Genomic DNA, 26,856 nt, shown 5'->3' on the forward strand with positions numbered 1-26,856 from the left:
GTCGTCGTCGTTGTCGTCGTCGTCGTCGTCCGGCGTCGTTGTCGTCCGGCGTCGTCGTCCGAATACATATTGGTTTTCGCACTCTAACTTTAGTTTAAGTGAATGGATCTTTTTGAAATTTGACCATAAGGTTAAATACCACAAAAGGAAGGTTGGGATTGATTTTGGGGGTTATGGTACCAACAGTTAAGGAATTAGGGGCCAAAAAGGGGCCAAAAATGAGCATTTTCTAGTTTCCAGACAATAACTGTGGAACGGTGTATGGATCTCTCTGAAATTATACTACAAGTTTCCATACCACAAAGGGATGGTTAGGATTTACTTTGGGGGGTTATGGCTCAAACCGTTTAGGAATTAGGGGCAAAAAAGGGGGAAAAACAAGGTTGTCCTGGTTAATGGACAAATACTTTAGTACAAAACATAATTTAAAGCAGTGTAAGGGAGATAAATCAAATACATCATTGAAATTATCTCCCTTACACTGCTTTTAAATTATGTATAAAGTAATGGTTAATGAACAATAAAGATAATCTAAAACAGTGTAAGGGAGGTAATCCAAATACAACGTTTTGGTTACTTCCCTTACACTGCTTTTAAATTATGTTTAAAGAAATGCATATTTATAAAGGAAGACCAGTAAAAATATCTGCAAATGTTTTCATCTTTTTTTTTTACAAAAAAATCCATATGAAAGATTTGACACTATATTTTTATTAATTCTATTATAAAATAGATTAAGTTAGCACTATGGTAAATTTAAATGGGTAATTATGGTTGCCAACTCCATTGGAAATTTGAATTGAGATTATGACCATATCTTGAGGGAAAGAATTTTTTTGGAGGAAAAGGGGGGGGGGGATAAAAAGAAATTGTGGGGGGCCAATTTTTTCTCATTTCAGATTTCAGAAATTAAAAAGAATTATTCTTCAAATATTATTTTTTTTTCAAATTTCAAATATTGAAAAATTTCAAGAAGTAATCTTTAATTGCACAGTATGGCGCATTAAATTTGTAAAATCTTTGATCACATTTATTTATTTGTTATGCCGAATCTAACAGTGTATTTAGATTTTTAATTTTGGGTCCAGTTTTCAAATTGGTCTACATTAATGTCCAAAGGGTCAAAAATTAAACTTTGTTTGATTTTAGCAAAAATTGAATATATGAGGTTCTTTGATATGCTGAATCTAAACATGTATTTAGATTTTTGATTTTTGGCCCAGTTTTCAAGTTGGTCCAAATTGGGGTCCAAAATTAAACTTTGTTTGATTTCAACAAAAATTGAATATATGGGGTTCTTTGATATGCTGAATCTAACCATGTATTTAGATTTTTTATTTGTGGACCCCGTTATCTAATTGGTTCATATTGAGGTCAAAAGGGTCCAAAATTAAACTTTGTTTGATTTCATCTAAAATTAAATTATTGGGGTTCTTTGATATTCCAAATCTAACCGTGTATTTAGGTTTTTAATTTTGGGTCCTGTTTTTTAAATTGGTCTACATTGAGGTCCAAAGGGTCCAAATTAAACTTAGTTTGATTTTAACAAAAATTGAATTCTTGGGGTTCTTTGATATGCTGAATCTAAACATGTATTTAGATTTTTGATTATGGGCCCAGTTTTCAAGTTGGTCCAAATTGGGGTCCAAAATTAAACTTTGTTTGATTTCAACAAAAATTGAATATATGGGGTTCTTTGATATGCTGAATCTAACCATGTATTTAGATTTTTTATTTGTGGACCCCGTTATCTAATTGGTTCATATTGAGGTCAAAAGGGTCCAAAATTAAACTTTGTTTGATTTCATCGAAAATTGAATTATTGGGGTTCTTTGATATGCCAAATCTAACCGTGTTTTTAGATTTTTAATTTGGGTCCCGTTTTTTAAATTGGTCTTCATTTAGGTCCAAAGGGTCCAAAATTAAACTTAGTTTGATTTTAACAAAAATTGAATTCTTGGGGTTCTTTGATATGCTGAATCTAAACATGTGTTGAGATTTTTGATTATGGGCCCAGTTTTCAAGTTGGTCCAAGTTGGGGTCCAAAATTATACTTTTTTTGATTTCAACAAAAATTGAATATATGGGGTTCTTTGATATGCTGAATCTAACCATGAACTTAGATTTTTTATTTGTGGGCCCCGCTATCAAATTGGTTCATATTGAGGTCAAAAGGGTCCAAAATTAAACTTTGTTTGATTTCATCAAAAATTGAATATATGGGGTTCTTTGATATGCTGAATCTAACCATGTATTTAGATTTTTTATTTGTGGACCCCGTTATCTAATTGGTTCATATTGAGGTCAAAAGGGTCCAAAATTAAACTTTGTTTGATTTCATCGAAAATTGAATTATTGGGGTTCTTTGATATGCCAAATCTAACCGTGTTTTTAGATTTTTAATTTGGGTCCCGTTTTTTAAATTGGTCTTCATTGAGGTCCAAAGGGTCCAAAATTAAACTTAGTTTGATTTTAACAAAAATTGAATTCTTGGGGTTCTTTGATATGCTGAATCTAAACATGTGTTGAGATTTTTGATTATGGGCCCAGTTTTCAAGTTGGTCCAAGTTGGGGTCCAAAATTATACTTTTTTTGATTTCAACAAAAATTGAATATATGGGGTTCTTTGATATGCTGAATCTAACCATGAACTTAGATTTTTTATTTGTGGGCCCCGCTATCAAATTGGTTCATATTGAGGTCAAAAGGGTCCAAAATTAAACTTTGTTTGATTTCATCAAAAATTGAATTATTGGGGTTTTTTGATATTCCAAATCTAACCGTGTATTTAGATTTTTAATTTTAAGTCCCGTTTTTTAAATTGGTCTACATTAAGGTCCAAAGGGTCCAAAATTAAACTTAGTTTGATTTTAGCAAAAATTGAATTCTTGGGGTTCTTTGATATGCTGAATCTAAACATGTGTTTAGATTTTTGATTATGGGCCCAGTTTTCAAGTTTGTCCAAGTTGGGGTCCAAAATTAAACTTTGTTTGATTTTAACAAAAATTGAATATATGGGGTTCTTTGATATGCTGAATCTAACCATGTATTTTGATTTTGGACATTGGACCATAATAGGTAAATTAAAAAAATTCAAGTTCTTAGACCACATTCTTTCTGTGTCAGAAACCTATGCTGTGTCAAATATTTAATAACAATCCAAATTCAGAGCTGTATCAAGCTTGAATGTTGTGTCCATACTTGCCCCAACTGTTCAGGGTTCGACCTCTGCGGTCGTATCAAGCTGCGCCCCAGCGAAGCATTTTATTATTTTTATCAAAGTAATAGCAATTATTCTATCTAATTGGTAATTTGTATAGTTCCCTCTTGATCTGCATGATCTGTAGTGGCAAATATTATCTGTATCCAATATGGACATGATATGAAAATTATTGGGTCATTAAGCTTCCTCACATGCATGAGTACATCATGAAAGGATCTTCTTTCATTTTCATGGACAAAAATGCCCCTTAAGTGTTTTCTGAATGACATATTGTCATTGTTTCAATAAATTTTTTTTTACCTTCAAATGGGAGATGTCTCAAACTTAGTTTTGATTTAAATATTTACTAGATTATCAATTTATTTGGTGCAATTATTTCTATAGGCAATGAAAAAATTTGAGTAACAGGTAAAACAAAAGGGTTGGTTGAATGATTAATAATTTTTTTCTACTCACGTAAGAATGGCCCTGATAGTAATTGTTTGGGTATTCAGCATTTACTAATCTCTTTCCTATTATAACAAATTATTTTTTAGGGTTAATGTACATTATCTGAAATTTCAGACAATTATTTAAGAAAAAGGACTGAAAATTCAAATATATTGTAAATATTCAACATCGAAGAAAATTCTAATATCCTGTTCCAACCTCTTACTTGTCCCTGACAAGAAAAGGATGAACTTTAAGGATAAGAGATTAGATAGTTGTCTCCCAAGAAACATGGTAATGATGGTACCAGATATAAAAAGCTACATTGCCTGTATTTGTCTTATTACAGGTAGAAGAATGTCCACATGATTCTATAGCTTTTATCATTATTGGAGATTTCCTGTATGGGGATACAAAAGAGGATGTAAGTATGAGAAAATAGCATATAAAGTCATTTCTACTACTGTTGACAATATACCCTTATGAGCTAATTAATCATCTCAAAATAAATACATCATTGAAGACTGTACTGTGACCTATAATGGTTTACTTTTATAAATTTTGACTTGGATGGAGAGTTATCTCATTGGCACTCATACCACATCTTCTTATATCTATATCTTAGAATATAGCAAAGTACTCTCGACCAATGAAATTGTAGAATTGGATGCCTCTTAATTGTGAAGAATGAATGTAAATCATGTTCTTAATAAGGGATTATCCTATTAGTTGGGTCTATTTACAGTTCAAAACAAAGAGTTTCTATAAATGAGTTACAACTGCCTCGAAGCACATTTATCAGATTGAAAGGATTTATCACACAGTGATTGAAACTGACTAAAAGTTAAATTGTGAAACAAACAAAAATCTCAAAATAAGTTGAAGTTTACTGGTGCAGTAAAATTGGTACCGTGAATTTTATTATGAAAATATTAATAACTTCAAATTACTATAAAATTAAGCAATACCAAAGCAATGCAAAAAAAAAAGAAAAAAATTCTTTCAGATAATATAATAACCTAAATCTTATTGGCTGTGAAATAAAATTTAGTTGTAACTCAAATGTATTAATTGATTTAAACTGTAAATAAAAAAGGATAATTCCTCACTAAAATATTACATGATTTACATTCATACTCACAATCAGGAAACATACAATTCCTACCTTTTCTTTCTACTGTTGTGTCACCTAATATCTATAACGCATTTTTTTAAAAATATTTCCCAAATGATAAGAAAGTCCTCACATCACTAAAACTTATCCATAAATGACATGTCGAAAAAGGAAGTCATGCATCAATTATAAACATTGCACTGACAATGAAACTAATTCTTGAATAGATCATTTGAGCCTTGAGCACTTTACAATATTCTAAGTTTGTAAGAGAATGATAATCCCTTACTTCATGATAAGAACTCGCTAACGCTCGTACTTATTCATGAAGAAAGGGATTATCATTCTCTTACATATACATAGAGACCGGGATTAAGATTTTATACACAAGGCTTGCGTTTTATCTATAAAAGACTCATCAGTGCACTGGAATAAAAAAAATTAAAAAGGTCAGATAAAGTATGAAGTTGAAGAGCATTGAGGACTCAAAACCAAAAGGTTTGTCAAATACAGCTGAAATTAGATTTATGGATTATATTCCATAAACCAAAAATCTCCAAATTTGTAATGAAGGACGATAGAAATTATATGTTGTTAGTAAGATTAATCTACATAAAAATCAAATATATGAATATATGAGAAATATGCAATTTCAGTGGATTTCAGTTATTTGCCAAAAAATAGCTATGTAATTAATTGGAGTATGTTTATATTTCAAATCTGAAATTGGGGGTCAAACCAGATAGGAGGATGTAATTATATAACAGTGAATTTTTTTTCATAAATGTTTAAAATGTTTTATGGTATATACACCAAAACTCCAAAATTGATACATCACATAAATTTTGTATGAAAGATGACAATAATGATTTGCAGGTTTTACCAAGTTCTTCAACGAATTCAAACTTTTGAATATATAAATATTATATAAGGCTATATTGCGATTTCTGGAAAATCTGCATACACTTATAAGTATCAGATATCGGAATGTGAGTTCTTATTATTGCAATTATCACCCAGTCTCATTATTCACAATGATAAAAACACAATAATTTCTGAATTAATATTAGTTACTTTTTCTAACTTACATTATTTTAAATATATTTTCACAGCTTGAATCAAGAGTGAAGAACATTTCACTGTTCAAGAAGATGAAATCAGAATCGGAAGATTACTGGAAAGATCTAATGAAGGCATATTACAATGACAAACCACATGTTGTAGTGAGTATTTTAGAGCTTCTAGTTTTAAATACTGTGGATTCATTCTTATTCTTAGATACTGTGGATTCATTCTTATCCTTAAATAATTTAATTTTGGATGTAACACGTCTTCTGATTGGCTGAAAGATTTTTTCTATCAGCTCATAGACATAATTTTGTCATGTGACCGTGACATCATCAACGTTTTTTCATGATTTACTCCGTAAAAATGGAATTTAGAATTAAATTATAAGGAATGACTGTGATATTTTTTCTGTCTATTCGAAATAACATCAAAAGTGTGGTGCACACTTTTAAATAACACGCTACACGAGTTATTCAGTGCACACCACAATTTTATGTTATTTCTTCATAGACAGAAAAAATATTACAGTCATTCCTTAAATACAGTGAATTCATTCTTATCCTTAGATACTGAGGATTCATTCTTATACTTGGGATACCAATTTTCAGGGATTTGGTAAGTAAATGTGAACCACAAATTTAAATGTTCAAGGAAGTACACATTTTTTATAGGCATGTATGCAGGCTTAGAAAAAAAATTAAATATCCTCAAAAACTTTTACTCTGACAATCCAGGAAAATGGGTACCCTTGAAAATAAATGAATCCACAGTAGCTCTAGAAAAGATAAAAATAGAAGTTACCATTTGCAATAGAATTGGCTAACGTATGTATGATTTCTAGTGTAAGGTTCTGAGAATAATACTTCAATAATGTTGATTGTGAATACCACTGCAAAAATACATTTCTTTACAAATCTGGGTCTTAATTGGTTACATGATTTCACATCTGTCATTTGTTAACATTGTAACAGAGTTAAATTGTCAGTAAATATAGATTATAGGAGAACCCAGTCAGAAAGAGATGGTAGAAATGGCAGAAACTGAGAAAAAAAGAGTTCAAGACCAACAAAAGGAACTTAAAGAAGAAGGGTTGAAACAAAAAGGAGAACAACTCAAAAATGCCACTGAACAAAATGAAGTATGTATATTTATTCTGTAGTATTATAGTATACCAAAAGTTAACAACCAATACTCCATGCCATTGGATTATTGCATTATAGCTGGAGAATTGATGTCTTGGCATTTATATTTTTTGCCATGGCATTGTCAGTTTGTTTTCGACTTCTGAGTTTGAAAATCCCTTTAATATCTTTGGCCTCTCTTTAACAAAGTTTTGCCACACAATTAAAAAGAATATAGAGTATAAGAACATGGATAAATGTCATTAATTGTTGAATATTAACTCCACTTAATGAATTAATACTGTTTATCCAAAAGTATTATTTGAAAATTCAAAGACTAAAACTTACTTTGAACCATTTTTGTCGAGCCTGCGACTTTTGTCGCAGAAAGCTCGACATAGGGATAGTGATCCGGCGGCGGCGGCGGCGGCTACGGCGGCGGCGGCGTTAGCTAATTTCTTAAAAGCTTTATATTTTAGAAGGTGGAAGGTCTGGATACTTCATACTTTGTATATGGATGCCTCATGTTACGAAGTTTCCTTCAGTCACATGTCCAATGTCCTTGACCTCATTTTCATGGTTCAGTGACTACTTGAAAAAAAAGTTAAGATTTTTTGTAATGTTAGATTCTCTCTTATTATAAGTAATAGGATAACTATATTTGGTATGTGCGTACCTTGCAAGGTCCTCATGCCCGTCAGACAGTTTTCACTTGACCTCGACCTCATTTCATGGATCAGTGAACAAGGTTAAGTTTTGGTGGTCAAGTCCATATCTCAGATACTATAAGCAATAGGTCTAGTATATTCGGTGTATGGAAGGACTGTAAGGTGTACATGTCCAACTGGCAGGTGTCATCTGACCTTGACCTCATTTTCATGGTTCAGTGGTTATAGTTAAGTTTTTGTGTTTTAGTCTGTTTTTCTTATACTGTATGCCATAGGTCTACTATATTTGGTGTATGGAATGATTGTAAGGTGTACATGTCTAGCGGGCAGGTGTCATCTGACCTTGACCTCAGTTTCAAGGTTCAGTGGTCAAAGTTAAGTTTTTGAGTTTTGGTCTTTTTTTCTAATACTATATGCAATAGTTCAACTATATTTGGTATGTGTGTACCTTGCAAGGTCCTCATGCCCGTCAGACAGTTTTCACTTGACCTTGACCTCATTTCATGGATCAGTGAACAAGGTTAAGTTTTGGTGGTCAAGTCCATATCTCAGATACTACAAGCAATAGGTCTAGTATATTTGGTGTATGGAAGGACTGTAAGGTGTACATGTCCAACTGGCAGGTGTCATCTGACCTTGACCTCATTTTCATGGTTCAGTTGTTATAGTTAAGTTTTTGTGTTTTGGTCTGTTTTTCTTATACTGTATGCCATAGGTCTACTATATTTGGTGTATGGAATGATTGTAAGGTGTACATGTCAGGGGGCAGGTGTCATCTGACCTTGACCTCATTTTCATGGTTCAGTGGTCAAAGTTAAGTTTTTTGAGTTTTGGTCTTTTTTTCTAATACTATATGCAATAGTTCAACTATATTTGGTGTATGGAAATATTTTATGATCTATTTGGCAGTCACGCAGGTTTTATTTGACCTTGACCTCATTTTCAAGGTTCATTGCTCAGTGTTAAGTTTTTGTGTTTTGGTCTGTTTTTCTTAAACTATAAGCAATAGGTCAACTATATTTGTTGTATGGAAGAATTGTTAGCTGTACATGCCTGCCTAGCATGGTTCATCTGACCTTGACCTCATTTTCATGGTTCATTGGTCAATGTTAAGGTTACTTGGTTAATGTTAAGTTTATGTGACAGTTGTAATAAAGCTTTATATTTAGGACTATCAACATAATATCTATGATTAGTAAAGAAGGCGAGACATTTCAGCGTGTGCACTCTTGTTTTAATGTCTTAACAACCATGATAGAAGAATGTAAAGAGAGGCATGCTGAATGGTAGATCTGATTCCGATAAAAATAAATTTCCGATGGGAAATACTAGTGTTACTCTAATTGATCATGAACATGAACTATTCCATAGAAACTTTCATTTTGTTAAAGACTGTATGTTGCCCTCTACATGTCTTTCGGTTGGTTTTGTTGTTGGGTTGCTGTCCACCAATTCTTCTTTTATTCATTTTAAATTTTATATTTACAGAAAGAAGCACCAGAGTCTATGCTTACAAATGTAACAGTGCCAGATGTTTCCAAGATCAACTTCCATTCCCTGAAAACCTCTTGTAATTATGCAAAATCTGATACAATTGACAAGTTTCCATTATCCGAGATTCCATGTAAATTTCAACTAGATGACATCAAGACCAATTTTGTTGAGGTATATCTATCATTTAGGATCATCTTAGAAAATCATGCAACTTTGTTTTCTAAGATACACTAGATTAATTATCACAAATGATAAGAAAAGCTAAACAGTCACACTTGGGCAGAACAATGGAATCATAAATGAAAAAAGGCTAAAAATTGTACAACCCAAACCATCTTAAGGAAAATTACATATACCTACTGGAGTTGGGGAAATAATTACAGTAAATTTGTTTAAAATATATCAATTATTTATCAATTATAACTCTTGTTTATATCATGACCTTTATTTTTATATGCCCGTTTACAGGACGTATTATGGTATATCGTTGTCCGTTGTCAACATGTCGGACTATAACTGAAAAACGCTTTAACCAATTTGGATGAAACTTGGTGAATTGTTTATATGTATTGACGTTAGCTCCCTTTTGATTTTTTTATAAATTATGGATTTTACTTTTCTGAGTTATGGTGCTTTATTCATTAAAAAAGGGGGATTTTCCAGTTTTCGGACAATAACTCAAAAATGCTTTGAACAGTTTTCATGAAACTTTGGTGAATTGTTTATATCTATTGATGTGAGCTCCCTTTTGATTTTTATAAATTTTAGATATTATGTTTTCGAGTTATGGGGTTTTATTCATTAAAAAAGGGGGATTTTCCAGTTTTCGTACAATTACTCAAAAATGCTTTGAGCAGTTTTCATGAAACTTTGGCGACTGGTTTATATCTATTAATAAAGGCGACAGGCGTATCATGCGCTCATGGTGCAGCTGTTTATTTACAAATGTAAAGAAACAGTCATAATAACCAGTCATGACTAATTTTTGGATAGAAATGACTAAAATTAATGTTCAAAATTGGACATTCAGTATTATGAAGATTTAATTTTGCTATTTAATCACTGGCTTGTCATAAACAGTACACCCAGTCAGGTTCCATTCTAATACCTGTAAGCTGACATTTTGGGAGTTTCCTACACTACACAAGTCCCTCCTATTTAGCCTTGTTTTACCTGAGATTTCAACTGACATGTCACCTTTTCAATATTTTTTCCTGCTGAATTTAAATACCTTGGTTATTTTCCAAGTGTTAAAACTGTATCATGTTTTTTTTATGATATTAGCAATGGTTTTAAATTTTAGGTGAATGCCTTATTAGACTCATCTGAGTTATCTGAAGAAGATCGATATTATCTACCATTATTTTGTGAAGTGATCTTTGAAAGTCCAATTCTTCGTAATGGAGGTTTGTATTTTATTTTTTTTAATCTGATATCTTATATTACTTTGTTTTACACCATACATCAGGCATGAGTTAAACATTTTTTCTTGCAAGTAAATGTAGCCCATTTTATTTATATTGTTTAAGGGGGTACAGAACACCTATGGGAGTTAACTCTTAAAATCAGCTGATCAATTTAATCACATACTATTAGTAAAAAGAAATCAAGCTTCTCAATGATGAAAATTATTGTTTGTCAAACTGCTGTACATGTGTTACCAATGAAATTATTCCTGTAAATTGTGTGGTTCAAATTTCATGAAATTTTCATATTTTTGTCAACTGGTCAAAGTAAATATTTTGTCAAAATTTTATGAAGATATGGTTATCTGAATTAAACTTTTTTATTTTAGTAATTTAGATTACAATAGCTAAGAGTTTTTAAAAAAGCCTATGTTACAATATAGATACTTATTGGACACTTGCCAGAAAATGGTAAACACATGCAGGGTTTATTGTGTAACAGCAATACAATATATAATTATTAAACAAATAGCTGAGAGGGTGATAGAGCAGATTGTTACCCTGATAAAAAAACATTGTCAACCAAGGTGAAGCCAAGGTTGATTATGTTTTTTGAGGGTAAGAACCTGCTCTATCACCCTTTCAGCTATGTGTTATTTATATGAAAATGAGGAGATGAGATGAGATGAGATTTAGTTTATTATACTGAATGTTCTGTTATTATTGTCTCCCAAATTTTAGATTGAAAGTAATAAACTATGACGTTATGTAAATTCCAACTATCCATATTTAATGAAGCACTCAATTGATCAGGCATCTCTGTGAAGGGTGATAGAATATATATGCCATGGAATAGAATATCTCCTCGGTATTAACTTATCAAAATCTGGCATTTTAATGTGGAGTATAATAAACAAAAGTAACCAGAGTTTTTTTCTTGTTCAAAACTAAAAGACATTTGTTATATCAGAGACACATTGCCTTAAACATTCTGTGTCGGTCAAGAACCTCACAGCATTCCCTACACAATTGTAAAAGTTCTCTCTCAAGATTGAAGCCAGATGAAATGCATCAGAATTGCTAGAAAAATGTAGTCCAAAATACTGACAATATCTTTTCAAACATATTTCATAGTTTTAGTTTTGAAACCTATTACATATTATTTTATATTTTTTGCAAGAATTTTATGTTGTATACTTACCATTGTGAATTATGACGTCATTCTTCATCTACCAGAAAGAAAATTTTCATTGTATTTATCCTGATGAAAGTGAAGAGTATGCTGAATCATATTGATGAAAATTAAATAATACCTGCTTTCCTATGAAGCATTGTGTCTTGATTATTTTCTCAATTTTATGTAAAAATTGGGATTCCCTGCATACCTTTGGTATCCACCTCAAAGGAGGGCTTAGTAACCAGGTGTTTTTGTTTGCATGGTTTAATTTGTGGAAATTTCAAAAACACAGGATTTGTGTTCAATTTCGTTGTCCAGAAAACAATTCTGCTTCTTAGAAGTAGATACTTGATTTTGCAAATGACTGTATTTTTAAAAAAATGCAATTTAAATGGACTTAGTAAAAATAATTGTTTGCTAATTTTTCGATCACAGCATCAACAGTTGTTAAGTTTTCTACTTAAGCTAGTTTGATTGGATCTACACATGATAGATCAATGATATTTTGTATGAAGTTGCATTACTTTCAGTATATATCAGTTTGAGGACTATTTTGAGGCCCTGCCCCCTAGGTCATGGTCCAGGGACATAAATTAATTTGCCATATTCAATGTTAAGTTTTCTGCTAAAGTTAGTTTGATAGGAACTACTTGTGATAGATCAATGATATTATGTATGTAGTTGCATTATGATCAGTACATATCAGTTTGACGACTATTTTGAGGCCCTGCCGCCTAAGTTATGGTCCAGTGACTTTGAATTAATGAGAATTTTCAATGTTTAGTTTTCTGCTTAAGTTAATAGTTTGATAGGAACTACTTGTGATAAATGAATGATATTTTGTATGAAGTTGCATTACTATCAGTACATGTCTGTTTGATGACTATTTTGAGGCCCTTCCCTCTAGGTCATGGTCTAGTGACTTTGAATTACGGTAAATAGCAATTTTCAATGTTTAGTTTTCTGCTTAAGTTAGTTTGATAGGAACTACTTGTGATAGATGAATAATACTTTGTATGAAGTTGCATTACTATCAGTACATCTCAGTTTGTTGACCATTTCGATGCCCTGCCCACTAGTTCATGGTTCAGTAACTTTGAATTAATTAGCAATGTTGCTGTCCATCTGATTGTCTTTTTCTGAATTTTATGCCAACAGGCGAGACATATCTCTGTGTCAACAGTCTATTTTTATTTGTATGCCCCACCTACGATAGTAGATCTAGAGGGCATAATGTTTTCTGATCGAAGGGTCCTTACATCTGTCTATTTGTAAGTCATTCCTCTGTCTTTTCCATATCAGGTTAAAGCTTTGTTTAAGGTATGTTAAAGTTTAAGTTGAGGGTAGGATGATTTCAAAAATAAAAAAAAATAATTTGACAAATTCTTGTATGCATTTACTTTACTTTATATTTTGAAAACAAAATAAAACCTTAAAGGAATTATCATGTTATTTTATAAAAGTATGGATTGTGTGGGTTCCAAAGTAAATACATGTTTGTGTACCAGTAGATTTGAGATTATAGCCTACCAAACCCTAACCTTAGTGTTTCCTATTTTATAATGAATTGCCCTTATGGGTAATGACATATTTTTTCAGAACTAATTGACCATGAGGAAGTGATCAAACAGCTAGAGGCAGATACTATATCATTCAGTGGACAAGTGGGTGTAGGGGGATCAAAGTTTTTATGTGGTACTTACCCACAAATCGTACAAGTTGAGTTAAAGGTAATATTATACAAGTTTAACCTTTCTAAAAAGGGTACGAAGGGCTTTGTAGTATCATCAATTACGTCAACATAAAGGAATAATGATTGATCTGGGTCTTGAATACTCATACTGTTATTTAATACCTTCTCCTCTCCAGGACATGTTCCTAATTCTATTCTTATTCTACCCAATTGAATTATAGCCAAAAAAAATTGAAAATGGCATAAATATTGAATGAAACTGTAACTTTGCATGTGATTCAAAGCAAAAAAGTTATTTTATTTATTAAGTGTCAATCTTTTACTGATATACAATGATAATTATCACAATTAGGGAATTATTTCATGGTTTCATCGTTTAAAACATGAAGAATACCATAACATGGGGTGGTAAAATTATAAATATTTTGAAATTCTTGTTATTTCTTATGTATTTTTCATGCAATTAAACACTCCTTTCTTCTTTTAGAATTCAAATGAAATTTATTAGCGTCATTTAAACCTGTTTGTATATTAAAAACAATCGCACAGACCATCTATATTTCTGCATAGTTTTGATGTATCATGTATGACCTTTATCATTTAGGGAAACATTTTATTTTGAATAACAGCGGCAAATAGCCATAATTCCTATTTATGATCTGTAAATTCAGAAATTATTGTGATGTTTTTAAAAGTGCGAAAATTGCAATGGAATATGTTTTACATAAAAGCATACTCTCATTTGAAATTTTTATAGCATTATTGATATGAAGTATTTCCTGAAATCACAATAATTAATATTTGCATGTGAGTCCATTGTTCAACAATCACAGTAATAATTTCTGAATTTACTGCAGTACATTTTATAGGACTGTTTCAGAAAAAGATCTTTGGGGTCTCTGAAAATTCCTTTTTTTAAATAGATTTTTGTTGAACAATTCAAAACCTGTGGAATAAACTGTAAAACCTTAAGTCTATGGTAAGGGGTAAGGAACAAGTGCCTTGAAAGACCTCAAGTAGAAATTTTTCTTCAACAATCCTCATAGAAATTCATTTGATATGGAATAGATGATCATGAAACAAACAAAAAAAATAATGACCAACCATTCTTTATTTTTTAAGAAATAAAATAGAAATTTTGCAAGTTGAGCTTATTTGCTTTACCGTATTTTTTGTACTTGAAAGTGGTTTTTGACACAAAAAGGACATATTTCTAAAAGTATAGTATTCCATTTCAATGAATGTGGGATGGTTGAAAGGGACTTTCAAAATCCCCCCACAACAACTTTGCATAATTTGGATTCATAGTAATTCGTTGGATACCAATTTGCATGGATTTATTGGTTACAGGTGAACCCATAATTTAAATGTTCAACAAAGTGCAAATTTTCTATAGGCTTGTATGCAGACTTTTGTAAAACCACGAAATCAAATATCCATAAAAATGCAATGTTTCCTTAATCCTTGTAAATAAATTAATTCACAGTATATCAAATGGACATGCAAACATAAATGACCAATGGCCAATGTCCAAAAAATAAAACTTCCCTTCCTAGCTTCCCATATTCATTTTAATGGAATAGCCCTTATATATATGTCATATAACTTTATTTACAGTTTGAAGAAGACAAGTACTTGAAAGGTATTCAATGGTTGAAAGACGTATTGTTCCACACACAGTTCACGGCAGAAAGACTCAAAATCGTAGCACAAAAAATGGCAAATAGCATCTCATCCTTAAAAAGAAGTGGTTTTAAAGTGGTCCGTACTGTATTTCTAGATCTGACATATACCAAAGGTAGGTTTATTGATAATATTGTTACTTGTAAACTTTATAAATATGTTTGGTTATTGTCATATCGTTTCAATTTTGTGCATTATTAATCAATAAATAAATTTGATGTATTTACTGTCTTCTGATTGGTTAAAAGTATTACCTTTATTTTCAATGTTGTCAATTTTTATGGCGACACGCCCACTCTAACGTAGTGTATTCATACGCCAACATGTGTGTATGTTGTTATTGTTAATATAAATAATATAAAAAGCTCTTTGAGCCTTATTTTTTATATAAATTTATTTATAATGAATGACAATAATTTACTTTGAATTTATTAAACCATAAAATTAATTTTTGACTCTTCACATTTTACATAATCCACTTGGCGGATTATTCAATGTGAAGAGTCAAAAATTAATTTTATGGTTCAATAAATTCAAAATAAATAATAGCCATTCATTAATTTGTTTTAAAGGCAACTGAATATTGTAAGGGCTATTTCATTAGAATGAATGTAAGAGGTAGGAAGTAGTGTTTTTATTTTTGGACATGGGTCGTGGGTCAATTATGTCCATTGATGTATGCAAAGTTTTTTAAAGAAAGTATGTTAATTGTGGTGTAAATTTCTAAGTCGATTGCTATGCTTCCACATTCCTTTTAATGGAATAGCCTTAACTATGTTCAGTACAGGAAAAGGTAAACTTTCAGATGTAATAGAAATTTGTTATAACCAAAAACCTGGATATTTTTTTATATACAGTTGGAGTTTCAATTTTCAGTCATCATAAAAGAGTTGTGCCCCTTTATAAACTGAACTTTCTCTAATTGCCTTTAATAATTGTCCTTTAGCAAAGATTTGTTTATGTTATTCTAACTACATGTATTAAATATATGTCATAATAGCATTCATGTTCAATTTAAAGTGGAAGGTATATTCTTAGCTTACTTGGACCTGTAAATCAACCAACAATCAAAAACTTGAATGGTACTATTATTGGTTACATTTTTACCTTCTCAAGATAGGCCTCAAAAGTATTGTAAATATAAGGTTAGCTTTTGAAAGCTTTGATATCATAGTTGGGGATTTTCCCAATTTTAGAGAAAAAACATTTTGGCTAAATTGATATAGAGCACACTTGTCACCCAAAAATATTTTCGTCAGGACACAAAATACACTTCCTATGTGAATTTTTTTTTTGGCGTGGATTGTCCTGTATATTATTTCTTAGTATCTTTGGCTTAAATATTTATGATTTAGGAAAATTCACTGTTTAATTGAATTTTCTTTTTTGCATGCCCTTTTTATTCATGAAGAGCAAGTACATTTAGATTGAATATCAATGTTTTATTCAAGTACAAAGATTAAAAGATTAATTTTGACAATTTTTTTAAATGTTGAGGTACCAAATCTATAATTTTCAAAGGAACAGTTAAGATTTCAAGGAATTGAAAAAAGCAGATTTTGGCCTTGTCAACTTTTATTTGCATTTTGTAGGTTGTAACATAACTGCTGCAAGTTTAGTCAGACAGGAAAAGTTTTTGAAAAATTTACAAACTCAGCTTGATGAAAATAGTGAAAAGGTAAATATTTGTTGGGCTTTTGCATAAAAAAAGTTGGAAGGTGAGAGGGGGGTTTCTTGGTAGACTTTGAAATGAAAGATTGATATGGTGTGTTCCAGAATCAGGTTTTATTATATCTCTTACTATATTGTGAACACAATTCCTCAGAGACAATCCATTCTTATTTTTATATAATTGGGTTTTTTGTCATTGTGTATTGTTGGCCATACTAAATTGTAATTTAGATTTGACATATTTTGTTGAAGTTACAAGACTTTGACCGTTAAAAGTTAGACCTATTTTAGTGTAAGGGCAACTAAAAGTTAAAAAAGAAGTAATTACTTTGTAAAAGAACATGTTAAGGGAACACATGGGTGGTATCTTGTAAAAAAATTTCACGATAAAAAAATTGTGCATTTGAAAAAGTTTGTGTTTTCTGCTCCAGGTACTAAAAATCATGGAGAGGATAAGGGATTCCCTTACAGCAGATTTAAGGATTCATTTATCTCTTCAAGTTGACAATGTTGCAAAAGTGTCGTCTGCTCTAGAAGAACCATGGAAGGTATTTGTGCCAAAAGAAAAACTGTCTACTACATCTGTTGATAAGTAAGTTTTTTTTTTAAATCATGATTTAAAAAATAATTTGAGGGTCAAAAATAAATTATATCCCTAACGTCACAGTACCCAAATTGCACCCATTTAGCAAAAATAGCAGCACAAATTTTACTTAAGTTTTCTTAAGAAACTTAACAATTTATATTTTTATAATTTGACATTATGCAAGTCTTTCAACATAGGTAAATACATATATAAATATACACAAAACATTCACAGTATATATCAACAGATAAAGTATTCACTGGAAAAAGTAGAATCTACAGATATGTCAACATGCAATGTCAACGAAAAGTCAACTTTAAAAAATTAACAATTAGAATATGTGACAGGCATCCATTTCTAAAAAAAAATGAATAGTAAGCATGGACTATTGTCAATTGTTCTAAATATTTGGAGAAATAAAACAAAACATCAGATATTCAAATTTTACGGATGTGAATTTAAGCATGAATGCAATTTGGGTACTCCTCATTACAGAATCATGGATCAATCGGAGGTCGGTTCAAACACGTTCTTCTATGGTTCAATATGGATTCAATATTGAGTTGGTGTAACCATGGAAGTAATATTTAAAAGGAATAACAACGACTAATTAGCATGTATTTATGGCCTGCAGAGCTCTGTACTAAAGTCATATGATTATATTCAATTATAGTCTCAGCGGCAAGACCCCTTTGGTTACTATCTGTGATACCGCGGTTGTAAAATGGCATGTGGAATTTCTTATTAGTCACGTGATTTTATCGAGTCCGGTAATTATAAATCACCTGTGGGAAATCCCTAGTTTATTAACAACAAGGTGGCGTGGATCATATAAAACTTCTACCTTCAGAAAGAAATCGAATGATGTAAAAAACTTGAAAAACGGACTAGAATTGTTTAAACTACAACAGTTTAACATGGACAATTATATTTATTTTTGCATATTTTTGGCTTTTTACTGTTTGTTTTAAACTGATCTAAAAGTGTTTTCCGGTTAAAAGCGGATCACGAGTAAAACAGGTAGTAACGATGAAGCGATCAGGTTTCACATGATGTTTAACAAAATAATGTAGACAAATGTAGACATAGAATATTTTACTGTTGAAATGTGCAAAGTTTATCGAGATTTATAAAAATATTTACTTTCAAGTAATTGATTACATTATTGAAACTGGACAATTAAAATCGGGATGATAAGTTCGTAAACATGTTAAATTCATATCTATTTTAAAAAAAGTGTTTACAATTGAATACTAATATTAATGTAGCACGTTACAGCAAAAAGAAAATCAACCAAACAAAATGAGCTTGACGCTATCTGTCTAACCGCAAATTTATTTTATATGATTTTGTTTATGTACAAATTAAAGAATAGAAACGTTTAAAATTGTGAATATTTAATTTGCCTGGTATACACGAAAGACTTGGATTATTCGTATTTAATAAAAGGGGGTAGAAACATATTTTTTGTACAATCATCTTCTTAACTTTCAGAAATGGCTTCTTAATTAACTGGTTTTAAATATTAAAATTGAAAATGATCCACCCTTTTTCTTAAATTCCATATGTGATAACTGTCGGCCTAAACTATTAAGATCGAAAAAGAAATAAATAGGAAAAACAGACTAAAATCAACATTGAACGACTGACTCTATTCGGTAGCGTACAGCAGCGGAATGTAACGAGTGAACTATTCGGGTTACTTCGTACGTATATACGACAACAACTGGTCTATTCGTAATTTTCCGGGAACACGAAAATGACCGCTAAGTGTCAGTGATTTGATCTATCACATGCCGAGAGTCAATTACCATGCCATATATTAAACCAATTAGCGAGTTATCGAAAGATGGGCGGTAACGCAGATGAAACCTTTGAAGTGACGACGTTGCTATTCCTTTCAATATTACTTCCATGGTGTAACTATATAGAAAAAAAGGATACATCTATAAAATAAATAAGGAATGGAAACTTTTGTCTAGATGATAAATAAACGTAGGTGATAAACTGTCAAAAAAGGTACAATTTGGGTATCCTCATGTTATATAGGTAAAAGCTGTAGATCTTGAGTCATAAGGACTTGAGATTTCTCAATATGATTCATCAGCATTGTTTATACCTTCCATTAACCTCAAATTAAAAGAAAAAAAATTCTATTAATTATTTTTTTAGAAATATTTTTTATTAATTGTCATATCAAGGGTTGCAATAAGTTAACAAAAAACCAATGTTTTGAGTTTTTAACTGAGATTTAATATTTCAGGGTAAAGGTAAAACCGTCATTGGAGTTTATAACTGCTGAAAAGCCTCACAGACAAATTATTATTGGTGTTGGATCAGTGGAGTCATCATTCCTTATTCAAGCAGTGCCTTGTATATCAGATTTCTATCACAAAGATCTACCAGCTGTTATGGTCTTCATCCAATATATGACACAGCTTGAGGGTCCAATGTGGAAACAGATTCGTGGACTTGGACTGGCCTATGGTTATAGGTAAGGAATGTGAATTTAATGCTAAAATAATTATGTAATCTTAGGGTTCTTAATGATACAGTTAATTGGTAAAAGAGTTGGTAAATATCGAAAAGTTGAACCAAAATAATTAGCAGGTTTTTACCACATTGTTCTGAAGCAGACCCAGGGATGTTTTTTTCACAACAAATTCAGTTTGTCATACGTTTTCTCCTTTAAGGAAGAAAATTGCAGGAACATTTTATTTTTGTCCCATGTATAAATCATATAAAGTTATGAATTATTTCAAAATAGATAATGCTCATAATATTTTGTAGCAGAAAAAAAGGCTCTGCAAAATTTGCAGTCTTTACTGCTATATTTTTATATTTCTTTATTCTGCTGAATTGTCTGTCATCTATGTTTGTTGTTTTTATTTAGTTATGCAATATTTTTTCAAAACACTCAATTGAGAAAATTGAATTCTAAAATTTTAATTTTTTTTTGTAAAGAGTAAATGATTGCAGAGTTGCTATATTGTTCACACATAATTGTAAATTAACTCAGAATACTTATATGATCATGATAGTGTAATTTAGTATTACCATAAAAGTGAAACTTTGTCTGACCTTAAAACTACCTTAGAGATGAGTAAAAACAGATGTTGGGCATTCTACAGATGGACAGAAACCTATCAAAACAAAAAGAGGCATTTATGTTATTTCATAATTCATATTGTTTTTTTTGTTGTAACCTCAGGATCTATACTTGCTGAATCAATTATGCAGTAGAAAATGACAAAATATAAAATTTAATTACATAATTCACAAATATTAGGTGCAGAATATGAATGAAGTTGGTGTTGATTTTTTTAGTCCCCTCCCGACGAAGTTGAAGGGGACTTTAGGTTTGCACTCCGTCCGTCTGTCTGTCTGTCTGTCCATCTGTCAGTCCAGCAAATCAGTTTTCCACACTTTTTTTCTTTATGCTTCGAAGATACTGATTTGTATTGATATTTGGTGTATTAATTTATCATGACAAGTTACAGATCAAGTTCGAATTTTGTTCCGGTCTGATAATTTTGTGCAGAGTTATGGTCCTTGGACTTAGAAAATTCACTTAAATAATCAGTTTTCAACACTTTTTTCCACAATGCTTGAAGATATTGACTTGATATTTGTTATATAGTTTACACCATGACAAGTTATAGATCAAGTTAGAATTTTTCTATTTGTCTTTATTTCCAGTATGTATGTGAAGCCAGAAAAGAACCTATTGTTTTATGTATTGACAAAATCCTCACACATTGTGAATGCTTATGAGAAAGGCAAAAACATTGTTGTAAGTACTGTACATATATATTTAGTTTTAATTGAGATCTTGTTGAATTCCACAAGATCTTGTCTTCCAACACTGTTTATTACATTGCAGTAGGAAATTTGTCCTGAAGTTAAGCCACCAACATTAGTTTGTAGGACTGCAGAATTTCTCAGCACTGAAATTCCTTGTGCTTGCTTTCGGTAACTACAGCATTCTGTGATAGTGTATTTTGCTTGAAGTTTTGTTTTTGTTATCTTTTATTCTATTTCTATTGATATAAAAATAAGATGTGTCTTCAACAGTGAGCAAAAGCCATATCACACAGCAAGCTCTAAAAGGCCCCAAAATGACCTGTTTAAAAAAAACTCAAAGGAGAAAACAAACGGCCTGATTTATGTACAAAACAACAAATGAAAAACAAATATGATATAGAGCAACAAGTGACAACCACTGAATTATAGACTCTTGACTTGAGACAGGCACAAACAGAATGTGGTGGGGTTAAATAATTTAGTGGGTACCGAACCATTCCACTTACTGGTTTTCCTTTACTGATTTGTATTGTACATTCTTTTATGTATTTTTATTCACTGACTGAGGTTAAAGAAGGGGGTGGGTTGAGATCTAAACACTAATTTGACTATGTGGCAATAAATAGTGATAAAATCCTACTTTTGGTACGTTTAGATTCTAACATATATTTAGAGCTATTAATGTCCAATATAAAAATAAGAAGATGTGGTTTGATTGCCAATGAGACAACTCTCCACCAGAAACAATGACATTTCCTATGGTCACATATTGTTCTAATTTTATAAATTGAGGTTCAACAATTATTTTGATGAACAGTATAAGTGATGTTTTTGATTTTATACTGTGCAGACAATTAAAACATCTTACCACGACATCAAATTCAATATAAAAAGTATAAAAAGATTTATTTTAAGTAGAAGACATTGTAGTGTCTGTTTGAATCTAGATTTTTATGAACTCAAATTTTGTATCTAAATGATAGTGATCGATATAACTGCTGAAAATTTTTGGTTTTACTGATGCATAAGGGGTCATCAAATTTGTTTTTGGTCAGTAAATTATTTAAACGTTATATTGTTTGTAAAAATGGGAAATAAGATATCGCTTTGACCAGGCCACTTTTGCAACCATTGAAAGTATTTCATCTGATTAAATAATGCTGATTATAAAATTAAGCTAAAATGAACTGTTGTCCCTAAGATTTCACTGTGTGAAATTCTTGATTGATAAAACATAAAAAAGGATCAGAGGAATTGCCAAAAATACTGTCCTAATGACCACATCAACTACTGACACCAGAATCCCTTGAAAAAAAACAAACGTGCAAGCAAATACAGGCCAGCTAGGGACCACCTCCGGGTGTGGGATTTTCTCGATGCGTTTAAGACCCATTGGTGGCCTTCGGCAGTTGTCTGCTCTTTGGTCGGGTTGTTGTCTCTTTGACATATACCCCATTTCCATTCTCAATTTTAAATACAAACAACAATGACAGCACATGGTCCAGATAGACTGACTTTGTACAGGCACAAAATGTAGTTGTGTAAAGTCAGTTTTACATGTGCACAAACCTTCCCCTTTGCCAGTTTAGACCATATGTCAGTAGCAAACAAAATACATTTCTTTTATTGAAGATGAAAATGTCAATCTTAAAACCATCAACATAATACCCTACAAACAAATAATGCCTTCACAAAGAAAATTTATTTACACCCACGAAGATCAGTTGTATCACATAAACACCTTTTTTGTAGCAGAATAAATGTAGGACATTTGTCAGCAAGGTTATTACAAATGAAATTTACTCAATGACATAAATGCTTCCTAATATTCCATTATTTTTATTGGCAGGCATCAATCACCTAGAATCCAAAATTATGTTTTATTTCCCAATAAAATCCAACATCTATGACCTCTTCTTACAAAATGTGTGTCAGTCAACTCTTTTACACTAACAAAAAAATCACAAAAAGAGGCATTTAGTTCTTGAATAATGTGGTTACAAATGGCAAAAATTACAATTACAAGGACTGATCATTGACCAGAGGATAAGTTTTGTATGGTAATTTTATACATGGTATATATACCTCTTAGCTAAACAAATATTAGTAGTAAATTTCCTGTTACAGATGGGTTACATCAATGGTGAGAATAGTTTTTCAGAGGTGGAATTAGAATCAGCCAGAAGTAGTCTAATATTTGAGATTATAGAAGAGGAGAAAACAGTTACTAAAGTAGCTCAGCAGTCACTGTTGTCTTACTTCAGAGGGGTGGATCATAACTACAATAAGTAAGTTACCATAGTAACTGGACCATCTGTAAAAAAAAGTCTTTTTTAAGTTAATATGTATTGTACACCTATTTTTTGTGGAGCCTGCGACTTTTGTCGCAGAAAGCTTGACATAGGGATAGTGATCCGGCGGCGGCATTAGCCAACTTCTTAAAAGCTAATATTTCAGAAGGTAGAAGACCTAGTTGCTTCACACTTTGTATATAGATGCCTTATAATATGTAGTTTCCGTGTGTCATATGTCCATTGGCCTTGACCTCATTTTAATGGTTCAGTGACTACTTGAAAAAAAGTTAAGATTTTTTGTAATGTTGATTTCTTTCTTATTATGAGTAATAGGATAACTATATTTAGTATGTGCGTACCTTGCAAGGTCCTCATGCCTGTCAGACAGTTTTCACTTGACCTCGACCTGCTTAAGTTAGTTTGATAGGAACTACTTGTGATAGATCAATGATATTTTCTATAAAGTTGCATTACAATCAATACAGTCAGGATTCTACTTCGTCAAAATTATCTCCCCAAATTACGCCACCAAATTTTTTCAATCATAAAAATGGAAGCCATTGTAGGGATGACGCACTGTCAATTTAGCTCTTGAAAACCAATAAATTTATCCACATAGCATCATCATGGTCCTTATATGGCAGTTGTATTTAAAAGACAAATATATGTGCTAGCTATTAAGCATCGTTTAATGTACTTTCAACCCTATAGTCAACTTAAAACTATTGTCTGATTGGTTGTTGGGGGAATTTTTGAAAGTTAAAAAACACAAAAAAATAAATTCTAATTAAATATGTCATGGAAGGGCAGACTGTTTTGTGAAAATATGTCTTTAAGTTAAATGTTATCAAATATCTCAACACTCCATACTACAATTTAAGTAAAAACATGTACATAAGATGCTTAAAATCCTAAATTATGCACCTTAATTAAAATTTTAAAGCCCATAGAAACAGATGTAAACAATTCAAATATATCAACTTGGCCTTTTTTACCTTCTCTTATAAAAAATTCCATTTCTTTTGTTTGATTTCAACTGGATATCAGAGTGAGTTCATATCAGTTTGAAGGCTATTTCGAGGCACTGCTCCTAGGTCATAATCCATCGACTGTCAATTAATAAGCAATTTTCAATGTTAAGTTTTCTGCTTATTTTAAAGTCAGTTTGATAGGAACTACTTGTGATGGATCAATGATATTTTCTATGAAGTTGCATTACTATCAGTACAGTACATATCAGTTTGACAACTTTTTTTGAGGCCCTGCCCCCGTAAGTCATGGTCCAGTGACTTTCAATTAATTAGCAATATTGCTGTCCATCAAATTGTCTTTTTCTAAATTTCTGCCGACAGGCAAGATATATCTCTGTGTCAACAGAGATGTTATATAGGACCAGCTCTGGGTGCAGGATTTTCTCGCTGTGTTGAAGACCCATTGGTGGATTTGGGCTGTTTTCTGTTCTTTGGTCGGGTTGTTGTCTCTTTGACATATTCCCCATTTCCATTCTCAATTGTATATGTAAAAATAACTACTCCAGGCGGTAGATCACTCAGCTTGTGCCTCAATGAAGAGCTCAAGCTGAAAAAAAAATCATGATATAGAGGGCTCATTCTCGAATGCCAGTTGATGAAAAACATGATCACTGCTTTTGATTAAAGATGATTTTTGTTAATCTCTTTGATATATGAATAAAAGGAGATATGAGGCATCTAGAAAATACATACAAAGGATGGCAGAAGTCACAAAAACTCCTGGACAGCACAACAGACCACATCAAACACCAACATTAGTATTCTACTGGCTGAATTGGCTTGCAATATTTGCCACTGGACATTAAGCAAACAACAACCATAAAATCTAACTATTTTAGAATCATATATTTACTGTTTTTACAACTATCAAAAATAAATGTTTATTTGTAAATACTGCAGACATAATTGAGTTTGTGGAAAACATGATCTGTCAACTCCAGTTATAATTCCTTTTAATCAGTTTTAACACAACTTTAATAATTTTAAGATAACTTGAATAGTTTTTAAATAGTATACTCTTGTCTTTAGGGAAATGCTGATGAAAATAGCCGCAGTAACCATTGAAGATTTGAAGAGAATTGGTTCTACATACATTGCACCGCTATTTGATTCAGACAAAGTGAGAACAGCTGTCTGCTGCAATCCATCCAAAGTTAAAGAAACAGCAAATGATTTCAAGCAGTAAGTCTCCAGCCATTTTTAATTTGCTGTTATACTTGGTTTGTCTTCAAATTGTCACATGTTAAGATGTATTATGTATATATTGCTTTTTTATGACACTGGTGTAATTTTTTTAGAAGGAGTCCATCCTTCAATTATCTAGCAATGTTTCATGTTAGTGAAAAGACTTTCTTAAGGGAAAAATACTTAATGGGATCAGTGAGACGCTGATTGGGTGGAAAGGGACAGTTAGATATCACTGTATGGTCTTCAAAGATGAATAGGCTGAAACAGGAGGATGCACAAATTTAGGCCAAGTTGCATCGAAAAGTAATTGCATTTCAAATTCTCTCCAATTTGCCTCTAAGATGTAGAATCTATGTTCTTCAGTGGCCCAACAGACCATGTGACTTTTTGCCATCACTTCAGTTCAGTTTTGTAGTCTTTGTTGCTAGTTGTAACTTTTCTGAAAACATTTTCCTCTGAAACCATGGAACCAATTTCAATCTAACTTGGCCTGAATGATCCTTAGGGTATCATGAAAGTAAAAAAATTGTGTTTTTTGTTTTCCTGAGTAACCAACATGACTGCAAAAGCTGAAAATAGAATTTAAGAGTAAAATGCAAGTGTTTGTCTGATTATATGAAATAATGGTAGATAAATAAACTCAGACAGAAGTAATATGCACAGAATGTCAATTTCTACCATTTTACCTAAAAACTATAAGACAAATTCTTATTGACTTATTTGAGTTATTTCCCTTCAAAACTAAAGTAAATAAACAGACACTGTAACCAGCAGAAAGTATCAGAAATACAAAATCTACAATAATGTCAATATGACTGAAATATCAATTGACTCCTTTATAGGCAAATTCTAGCAGTTTTGTCTTTGAAAAAAATAATATATACTGTGGATTCATTTATTTTTTTGTGGATTGAGGAAAAAGGTGTTTTCGTGGATATTTGATTTCGCAGTTTCGTCAAAGTCTATAGATAATTGGCACTTAGTTGAACATCTTAGTTTGTGCATAAGCTATACCCACAAAATCCACAAAAATTTGTATCCAACAAATATAAATTAATTTACAGTATACAGAAAATGTAAATAGCAAAAATGACCAGTGATTCAAGATCTACAATATGCCAGATAACCAAAACTGTCAATGAACCACTTATAGGAGCAATTTTGTCTAAATGATAATTTTTGGCCAATTTTAATGTTTTTGACTAT

General features: G+C 31.4%; 1 protein-coding gene across 1 annotated transcript in view; it reads left to right on the forward strand.

Moving 5' to 3' along the window:
• The window catches only part of LOC127729611 (uncharacterized protein C05D11.1-like), a 44,094-nt gene that overhangs the window by 15,573 nt on the left and 1,665 nt on the right, over nt 1-26,856 (forward strand). The window contains exons 10-22 of the mRNA XM_052237455.1: nt 4,002-4,076; nt 5,879-5,989; nt 6,829-6,972; nt 9,112-9,288; nt 10,421-10,523; nt 13,300-13,430; nt 15,011-15,191; nt 16,669-16,754; nt 17,179-17,339; nt 19,597-19,827; nt 21,033-21,126; nt 23,265-23,425; nt 25,492-25,644. Coding sequence (XP_052093415.1) covers nt 4,002-4,076; nt 5,879-5,989; nt 6,829-6,972; nt 9,112-9,288; nt 10,421-10,523; nt 13,300-13,430; nt 15,011-15,191; nt 16,669-16,754; nt 17,179-17,339; nt 19,597-19,827; nt 21,033-21,126; nt 23,265-23,425; nt 25,492-25,644 — 1,808 coding nt within the window. The remainder of the gene's footprint in view (nt 1-4,001; nt 4,077-5,878; nt 5,990-6,828; nt 6,973-9,111; nt 9,289-10,420; nt 10,524-13,299; nt 13,431-15,010; nt 15,192-16,668; nt 16,755-17,178; nt 17,340-19,596; nt 19,828-21,032; nt 21,127-23,264; nt 23,426-25,491; nt 25,645-26,856) is intronic.

Source organism: Mytilus californianus, unplaced genomic scaffold (assembly GCF_021869535.1).
Source record: "Mytilus californianus isolate M0D057914Y unplaced genomic scaffold, xbMytCali1.0.p SCAF_2, whole genome shotgun sequence".
In the NCBI taxonomy this organism is placed as follows: Eukaryota; Metazoa; Mollusca; class Bivalvia; order Mytilida; family Mytilidae; genus Mytilus; species Mytilus californianus.